Source organism: Geospiza fortis, unplaced genomic scaffold (assembly GCF_000277835.1).
Source record: "Geospiza fortis unplaced genomic scaffold, GeoFor_1.0 scaffold23, whole genome shotgun sequence".
Lineage (NCBI taxonomy): Eukaryota > Metazoa > Chordata > Aves > Passeriformes > Thraupidae > Geospiza > Geospiza fortis.
This window is the reverse complement of record NW_005054303.1, coordinates 12,338,384-12,347,883: the sequence shown is the minus strand read 5'-3', so window position 1 is coordinate 12,347,883 and position 9,500 is coordinate 12,338,384. Positions and strand designations below refer to the sequence as shown.

Sequence of the window (9,500 nt, the reverse complement as noted above, 5' to 3'; positions counted from 1 at the left end):
AGCCCATGATAAGAGGTTTTTTTCTGGACAGAAGCAGAGCATGGCACATTTCCATCACTCTGGGAAGAGATTTTTACCAGGAAATCAGACTAAGACGTAAGCCAAAAAGACTTAAAGTAAATCAGAAAATACTAGAGTGCCTGGGAGGTGGAAAACTTGGGTTGCAAACACCACGTGGATTTGCACTGGGTGCCCAGCAGTTAACATTAAGAAAGGAAACATTTCTGCTGGGAACATCTCTGTTGCTGCTGGCTGAGACCCAAACCCTTCCCTTGGGATGGCATCACCACTGGGGAAAAAGAGGGGAAACCTCTGTGAGCCTTAAAGGAGCTGAGAGTGAACTGAAATTCCCTGTGCACTGAAATTCTGCCCATGAGGTCCTTGTGCCTCCCACATGTGACAGGGGTTTCACAGGAGGGAGGATGAGATTTGCCTCAAATAAAGGAGTTTTTTTTGTGCCTGGCCCTGAGCACAGATCCTGGTGTGTGCCTTTACCAGCAGAACATGCAGGGAATGCCTTTGGTTTGTCCTTCCCAAATATATTGATGAAAACAACCCCAAGCTGGGCTGTCAGTGCTGCTCTGCACAGTCAGGGTCCAGCTCATGACTGAAATTGGCTGAGCCCTGTGCCAGGCTCATCTTTGGGCTTTGCTCAGCCCCAAGCAACCCCGATGATTTCCAGGACATCCATCTCGTCCTCTCCATCAAACCACATATAAATGCTGAAAATGCAGGAATTCTGCAGCCTCAGAACGGCTCCACACACACTTTTCTTGTCTTTTGTTTGTTTGTTGTTGTTTTTTTTTAATTATGGATTTTTCTCTCCCCATTTCACAACCCCCTGGCTTGGTTGGCAGAGTCAGGGACATTAGAAGGAGACCAGCTGATACACAGAGGCTCAGAGTGAGGCGGTGAGATCACAGAGAGTAATTTCCTAAGGAAATAGACCTAGAGGGAAAAAAAAACATTGTCATTGTTTATCTTCTTTCAGCAGGTCTTGTTTTTTCATTGGAAAAAGCCAGCAGTGCAGCAAACAGCTTCATGAATATACAGATTGTTTTTGGCAACTACCAATTAGCAAAGATTGTGTTCATGCAATCCCCAAGCAGCTATTTCCCTGGGAATTTCTTGTTTTGAACAAGCCATTTTCCATTAGAGAAAACACACACAGTGACAAATAGCTCTTGCTGCCTCTTGTTAATGGGGGGAGGTGGGAGAAGGGCAGGCAGACACCCTGGTACTGGAGGTTTGGAAGATCTGGGCACAGAGAAATCAGAAACAGGACAAAACAGAAAGGAAAAATGTCCTGGTGTGCACAGAGATGTCACTGTTGGGCTCACTCCTGCCACTGCAAACCAAGTGTCTGAGGTGGGAAATGGGGCTGTGTGTTCCATTCCCATCTGTCAGAGCTGGGGCAGTTATCCTCTGTTCATGGGGCAGTTTTTTCTTTATCTCTCCCACAGCCAATCCTCCCTCCAGGAGATCTCTGCTGTCCATGGCCACTGAGTGTCCCTGCAGGGCTGATCCAATTCCAGCATCCCATGGGGAGATGCTGCGCCCAGGGGAGGAGCCAAGCATTCCTACCTGGATCCAATCTGAGCCTGGAGCAGCACAGCAGCCTTTGCCCACTGCATTGCCAGAGGAGCAGCTTTCTGCTGCCCTGCATTGCCAGAGGGAGCCCAGGCCCATCTGGGGGTCAGCTCCTGGTAGTGTTGGTTTGTATTACACTCTGGCAGTGTTGGTTTGTTGGTTTGTATTACACTGCATTTTTATTTTATTTTCTTCCCTAATACACCGTCATATTTTCTGAAAAATCCCTTCACCAGGATTTCTCTCCTGGGAAGCTGAGAAGCCTCAGAAAAGAATAAAAACAATAATTATCTGATTGCTTCTCCTGTGTTTGGTGCCTTGGAATGTGGTCTGGACATTGTTTACCAACTGGTCATTGTTTGATTGGTTCCATGTGAATTGTTTTTACTTAATGACCAATCACCATCAGCTGTGTGGGACTCTGAGGAGTCAGTCACGAGTTTTTCATTCTCATTCTTGTCAAGCCTTCTCTCTGTATCTTTTCTCTTTCTTTAGTATAGTTTTAGTATAGCATTCTATAATATCATATAATATAACAATAAATCAGCCTTCTGAGGACATGGAGTCAGATTCTCAATTCCTCATCTCTCACCTCATCCCGGGGACCCCTGCAAATACCACAAGAACTGTTATTCCTGCTTCCATATCTTTGCCTGAGAGCCCCTTAATTTCAAAATTATAACAATTCAGAGGGAGGGCATTTACATTTCCATTTCAGGGGAGGCTCCTGCTTTCCTTAGCACACACCTGGCTTTTCAAACCAAGACACCAAGGGACTTTGGGGTCATCACAGCCTATAGCAAACCCCTAATTCCAGGTGAATGGTACCCAAAAACTGCCAGCCTGAGGTTCCCCATGGCTCCTGTGACCCCTGCAAGCCCAGCCTGAGTCCTTGCACTGACTATGCAGCCTGGAGAAAGAAACACAGCACTCAGTTCCTCCAAGCATCACTTGACAGCTTCACCTGGGACACTGAATGAACCACAGATCAGGGAGACAGGCACTCAGAGTCAGCTCTGATGGACAGCTTTTTATTTCCCAATGTTTTCCTTTAACAAAGTGCTACATTCCATAGTTACAGGATGAGGAGCTGCTCCTGTCCACGAGAGAAAACCACAGGGAAGCACGAGGACTGCTCACAGCTCTCTGTGGAAGCAGAGCAGTCCAGAGAAGCCTCACCTGGGTGAACAGCTGGCCTCAGAGACACCTCAAGGGATCAGCAGCTGTGTGGTGGATGTGCATTCCAAGGGGGCAAGAGCTGCCTCCTGTCAGAAGTGGGGCTGGAGATGCCAAAGCTGTTGTGTGGTGCCTGCAAGGAAATTCTGCCTTGTGCTATCAGGAGGATGCAAAAGGGAGGTGAGGGGCTGGTCCTGTGTGGAGTCCAGGGGTTGTTATTGCTGCAGGGACATTGCTGTGCCAATGCCACCACCCTCAGCACTCAGGGGCTCGCAGTTCACCCAGCACTGAGGATGAGGAGGGCCCTTCTTGGCTGCTTTCCATGCCCTGCCTCTTCCAAAAGAAGCTGCTGGTTTGGCAAGGCAGAGGTGAATACTCAATCAGCAGTGTCAGGCCACTGGAGCTCCAGCTCCCACCTGAGCTCCATCTCCTCCCTGCTGCCACCTGGTCATTCCAAGGGAATGAATCCAGCTCCAGGAGCTGTGCAGAGGATATTTTTAAGAGCCCAATCCCAAGTCTATTGGCCTTGGATGGGAAGGGAAGGGGCTGAGTGGTGCTGGTGCTTCAAGGACCTGCAGACACTGCAGGAAACTCTGTCTGAGCTTCCAGCACTCCCACAAGCTTCCCTTGAGCCAGGGCTGGCTCTGACTGCCCTCCTTGCTTCCACTTCAAGATGAAGACATGGGGACCCTCCACGGCTGACCAAAACCAACTATTCCACAGAAAGCTCCCCTCCAAATGGCCAGCAGCTGCCATCTCTGCACAGCTGGGCAGCTCAGGAAGCTCAGGAAGCTCAGGCTCACCCATCCTTGGGTGAAGAACTTCAGAGCCAGAGTCAGGCCTAGCAGTGCAGACAGATCACAAGAAAAACCTTTAGGAAATCCACCTAACTCCTAAGCCTGTCTCCAGCAGGGAGCAGAGAGCCCACACTGAGCTGCGCATGCAGCTGGGCCTCCCTTCCTTGTGGACTTGCAGCATCCAAGCTGCCCCTGCCATGTCCTCTCTGCTTCTGAGGACACCAGGGCCCCCCAGAGATGCAGCAAAACCCCATTTCCATCATTCTGACTGGCAGTGCTGCCTTTAATTCCTCAAGTTCATTATGCTGGAGAGGGAGAGGAGAGACAGGGAAACTGATTGCCCCTGCAGAAAGGCAGTGTTTCCCAAACTGGGGATTTATTAGCACAACAAAAGGCCACAGCACCTCCTCACTGCCCTTCCCAATCCATCAAACTGACAGCCCATCCACAAGGATCCTCCTGAGCTGCCAGAGCTGGGCTACCTAAACCAGCAGCCTTCCTCAGCCATCCCTCCTCCTCCTCCTCCTCCTGACTGACCCAGCAGCTCTGTGTTTTATCAGATATTTCATCAGATATCCACCTTGCAATCCCCACCATGCCTTACAGGGAATAAATCACCAAAGAGCCCAAGGGACAATATTTCCCAATCCCCAATAGTGAAGGAATGATCAGCTGGACTGGTAACACCTCCCAAGAACCTCCAAGCTCCAACAGACTTAGGAACCAGCAGGAAATAGGGAGACATCAGTCTGGAGGGAAAACTTCATCTTAACTTGGAGTGGCCCAGTGAGAAAGAGGCCTGGATTTTGGATTTCATGGTGTATTGCCAGTCAGTGCCTGTTAAAGGTGTGGGGCTGCTTTTAGCAAGGCAAAACCCTCCTGGCTGATGTTTCAGGACCACAAAGGGAGAGATGCACTGTGGAGCCCTGGCTGGGGGGGATGAAGACACCCCCACCCCCAAAAATGTCTCCCCAGCCTGCTCCCCATGCACCCACAGGACGGATGACTGAGGTACCACACACAGCTGCTGGCTGGAAGACTGAGCATTAGAGCAGCATTTTGGAAGTAGGGTGTCCCACCTGTCCTTGTCCAGGTGACCCAGTGGGTGTCACAGGCTCAGGAGAGCACCTGGGCTCTGCTGAGCAGGGGTTGTCCAGAGCTGACCGTCACATCTGGTGATTTAATGCTCTCAAGAGAGAGCTCACCTCAGGAGGGGCTCCTGAAAGTCCTCCCTGCCTTGCAATCCCACTGACACTCCCACAGGACATTTTCCCACCATCTGACAGGCCTTTCCACCTCCACAGGGAACCAAATCCTGCTCCTGCCTCTCCTCATCCTCCCCTCCCTCCCATTCTCCAAGGGCTCAGAGGGAATCTCAGCACATGTGGGGTGTGCCCTGACATTTCTGCTCACTTCTCCTCTGGCAACAGTCACTGCTCCTTGCAGGAAGGATGATTCCCCACAGAAACATGGATTCCCACCTCAGAAACATGGATTCCCATGTCAGAAACATGGATTCCCATGTCAGAAACATGGATTCCCATGTCAGAAACATGGATTCCCATGTCAGAAACATGGATTCCCATGTCAGAAACATGGATTCCCATGTCAGAAACATGGATTCCCATGTCAGAAACATGGATTCCCATGTCAGAAACATGGATTCCCATGTCAGAAACATGGATTCCCATGTCAGAAACATGGATTCCCATGTCAGAAACATGGATTCCCATGTCAGAAACATGGATTCCCATGTCAGAAACATGGATTCCCATGTCAGAAACATGGATTCCCATGTCAGAAACATGGATTCCCACCTCAGGAACATGGATTCCCCCTTCAGAAACGTGGATTCCCCCTCAGAAACATGGAATCCTCTTTCAGAAACATGGATTCCCCCCTCAGAAACGTGGATTCCCCCTCAGAAACATGGATTCCCACCTCAGAAACATGGATTCTCACCTCAGAAACATGGATTCCCCCCTAAGGAACATGGATTCCCCTTCAGAAACATGGATTCCTCTTTCAGAAACATGGATTCCCTCCTCAGAAACATGGATTCCCACCACAGAAACATGGATTCCCACCTCAGAAACATGGATGTTTTGCATGTCAGATTGAAGTAATTCCACAGTGGGAAGCAGAGCCCAACAGTGCAGCCCTTTTCCTGGCTCTTTTGCCAGCATTTCTGGGCAAAGCTGCATTATTCTCCCCTGCTCAATGCCTGTGACACCTCAAGCACTGTGTCCCTCAGGACTCAGGACTAACAGGACACCTCCACAACCCCCTGCACCCATCTGTGCCATGGATTCACCTTTCTCCCCACACCAAGGGTTCCCAGTGGGGCCATCTCACCCCCACAGCTGCCATCTCTCCAGCTCTTGCTGTTTTCCCACTGTTAGCCACAAATCCCTCAGCTGTGACTGCACCTGCTCCCCAAGCTTCAGTGCCTTCCTGAATTCCATGGTTTGGACACCAGTGGCCCAGGGAATCCGTGGCTGCCCCATCCCTGGAAGCTTTCCAGGCCAGACTGGACGCGGCTTGGAGCAACCTGGGACAGTGGAAGGTGTCAGGGCTGGCACCAGGTGCCTTGAAAGTCCCTTCCAACCCAAACCATTCTGTGATCCATTCTGTGAGACAAGACCCATCCAGATCCCCCAGAGGTGCTGTTGTTCATGCAGCTTTCAGGGGCTGAAAATGCATTTTCCAGTGGGGTAAAGGGGTTCAGAGGCTCCACTCTCATCCGTATGGGAATGCAGCCTTGGAAAGAGAAGAACCTGGAGCTAGTGTCCTTCCAAGAGGAGGCAGAAGCTGGGGAAGTCTCTGACCTGCCTCTTCTCTCACCTCCTTGCACACTGAGCAAAAGCCAAGAGATGCAAAGGCAAGAGCAGCCGTCAGTAGATGAGTGCTGGTATTTATTGTGCTGTAACAGACAGTGCTGGTTGGAAATGGACAGGGAATTTTGAGGTGGAATCAATGCTGAGGCCATTCCTGTGTGTCTCCAAGCAGTGTGGAGCAGAGCTGAAGGAAGAAAGGGGTGAGAGTGGGGGTACCCAAGGGCAGAAATGTGCTTCAAACTGTATCAAGAACCCTGTACATGGGCACTTCTGGGGCAGCCAGGGGTACAGGCCAGGCTTACAACTCATTAATTAAGCAGAGCAGCTAATCTTAGCACTAAGGAACTCTAGCTCAGGTAATGTAACATTTAAAATGAATTGGACAGAAGTCATTCACAGTCAAGATTTCCATTCCTGGGATGGGTGAGAGCTATTGTTATGATTAGATTACTGCCAGCCAGGACCAAAACAGTACACCAGGGCAAGAGGAAAATATCATCCACATGGATCAGCTCCAGCTGTGGCTCTGAATGAGGTGCCGGGGGCGAGTGTGAGATCTCCACTACTGTATCAAAACAAACACCACGGGTGGCACACGTAGAGCATAGCATTGTCATTGTCATTGTCACTGGGCTGGGGACACACCCCTGCCCGGGGCAGCCGAGGGAGCAGCGCTGCAGCAGCAGAAAAGTCGCTTGTTCTTCTCCTCCCCCTCTCTCCCTCCTCTGATAAGTCACGGGCTCTCTCTCCCAAGGGCACTGCAGTTCCACTCAAAATTCATCTTCAGAGCTGTCGGCCAGGAGCATCACTCGGTCCTGCATGCTGTTAAATTCCCTCTGCTGGGGGAGGAGAACAAACATCAGAGAGGTGCAGAAAGGAGAGAATTTGGATGCCCCCATCCCGTAACCGAGGCACCCCAGCTCAGACAGACCCCAGCCAGGCTGAGTTTGATTTCCAGCCAGGAGGGTTCAGAGTTTCCATACCTTCCCCTGGCAGGTTCCATACCTTCCCTTGGCAGGTTCCATACCTTCCTTTTGTGCCTCTTGGAGCCGTTTCTCCTCCGGCGATTCATCATCTTAATGCTGTAGAGCGCTCCCAGGATGAAGAGGGCTCCAGCTATTCCAACTCCCACAGGAACCAGCATCCCTGACATGTATCCTGCCTAAATGGAGGAGAGAGGAGCAGAGCATCACTCCCAAAACCATCCTTTCAGAGCCATTTTCACCAGCCAAGGACTGCAATTTATCCCTACAGTGATTTCCTCAAAGTTTACTGGATTTGAGCCCCCATCACCTTCCTGCATAGGATGATTCTCCACTCCAGGAGCAAGCTGGTCAGCAGCACAAATCAGCTTTTCCTGACACACATTTACTGCTGACACCTGAGACCCTGCACTGCCTGCCTTTAGGAGAGGGACCATTGTGTGCTGAAATCCTCTTCTGGGTGGAGGGATTATAAAACAGAGGATGGGGCAAATGAGAGGGGCACACAGACTGGTGCTGATAAACTCAGTTAGGAAGAGGAGGGAATGGGGTCAATTATTTGCAAGTGATTTGCTACACCAGCAACTGGTTGGGAGTGTTTTTTGTTTTGAAGGGAAACCTTGGCTATCAAAGGAAGGTGATCTCAAGGCCTCCTTGGCTTTGTACTCAAAATCTTTGAGCCAAACGGTTTGGCTTTGCATGGTGTGAAAAATGCCTATTTTATGATTGGCTTTTCTCAAATATTAAAATGAATATTAGATGTGTTGCGTAAGAAAGTTATGCTGTATAATTTTCTTAAGTAGTGTGTTAAATATAGTTTTAGGTTATAACAAAATGTTAAAATAGAAATTATGCTATGTAGGATACTTTTTTTAAAGAAAGGACTCACAGTGAGATAGCAGCCACAGGACACCTAAATCTTTCAGAGAAAGAGAACTTATTGCTCCATTATCAGAAGAAATGAACTTCTTCCTGCCTTGCTCAGCAGTGAAGATGCTGTCAGGATTCAGAGGAAGAAGTTGACACTGACCAGACAGAATCCTGTGTTTGAATGGAATTTATGCATCATGTATGAGGTGTATGAATATGCAACAGGCTGTTGTTTTTAAGGGTTAATCCTCTGTTAATGTGGGTCCTTTTTCGGGCTTATTTTGCCCAGAAAAGATACCTGGACATCCATAACTCTTTGTTTCTATTGTCTCATATTGTCCTAATCCAAATTGTCCAAATTATTATTACTCTAATTATATTGCTATTTTTATAACCATTTTATAATTATTAAACTTTTAATATTTTAAAACCAAGTGATTGGTGTTTTCCACACATGGGAAGGGGTCCCCTGCATGGCAGCAGGATGGTGACACAGAGGGAGGGCACTCACACCCTCAGGTGGCCTTAAGGGGAGCACAGCAAAATTAACCAGCCCTAATTCAATCACTGTGATCAGTGTGTTTGCACTGCCCATTAAAACAAAAAATACAGACAGCATGGCTAATCTAAAATTACACATCTAAACACTCTAAATCCTTAGGAAAATATTCCCAAGTGCTTGCTATTTTATATTTTACTGCTTTAAATGAAAAGGAACCTAAGTTTTAAAGTATTGCCTCAGAATCCTCACCTAATCACATTGCAAGGGAGGCTGGTACAGCCTGGCTCCCCTCTGTAGCTCTGCCTCTCCTCACACTGCAGCCACAGTCCTGTGCTGTGCCACTACAGCTTCACCCTCTGCCTGCTACACCCCCCAAAAATCGATTTTACACATGCCAAGGGACACAGGCACGAATTGTGAGGACTATCAGCTCCCAGCAAGACTCAGCCCAGTGCTTACAAACACCTGTCTTCATCTGTGCTCTCAAAACACAACACAGCACACCCACCATAATTACTTCTCTTCCGTAATCCACTGAGTGGGAGGAAATAATTTTTTTTTTTTTAATCTGTTCAGGTGCAGTAGCCTGCCTGTGTACACTTACCTGGAGAATGAAAATAACTGCTTTCATCTGGGGAAGGCACAAAGTGGATCAGGGTTTGGGTCAGGGTTTGAGTCAGGTTTGGATCAGGATTTGGACTGGAATTGGATCAGGGTTTGGGTCAGGTTTGGATTGGAATTGGAT

General features: G+C 48.9%; 1 protein-coding gene and 1 long non-coding RNA gene across 2 annotated transcripts in view; both read right to left on the bottom strand.

The window, feature by feature from the left end:
* Nucleotides 1-2,594: 2,594 nt before the first annotated feature.
* On the bottom strand, nt 2,595-5,461 carry LOC115949506. The gene is made up of 2 exons (XR_004082955.1): nt 5,381-5,461; nt 2,595-5,044 (listed from the first exon to the last, which is right to left on the bottom strand). It is a non-coding gene; the product is annotated as an uncharacterized LOC115949506 (long non-coding RNA).
* A 996-nt stretch (nt 5,462-6,457) lies between these two features.
* The window catches only part of ARMH4 (armadillo like helical domain containing 4), a 57,579-nt gene continuing 54,536 nt past the window's right edge, over nt 6,458-9,500 (bottom strand). Inside the window, 2 exon segments of the mRNA XM_005417956.3 lie at nt 6,458-7,239; nt 7,428-7,562. Coding sequence (XP_005418013.2) covers nt 7,171-7,239; nt 7,428-7,562 — 204 coding nt within the window. The 3' untranslated portion in view covers nt 6,458-7,170.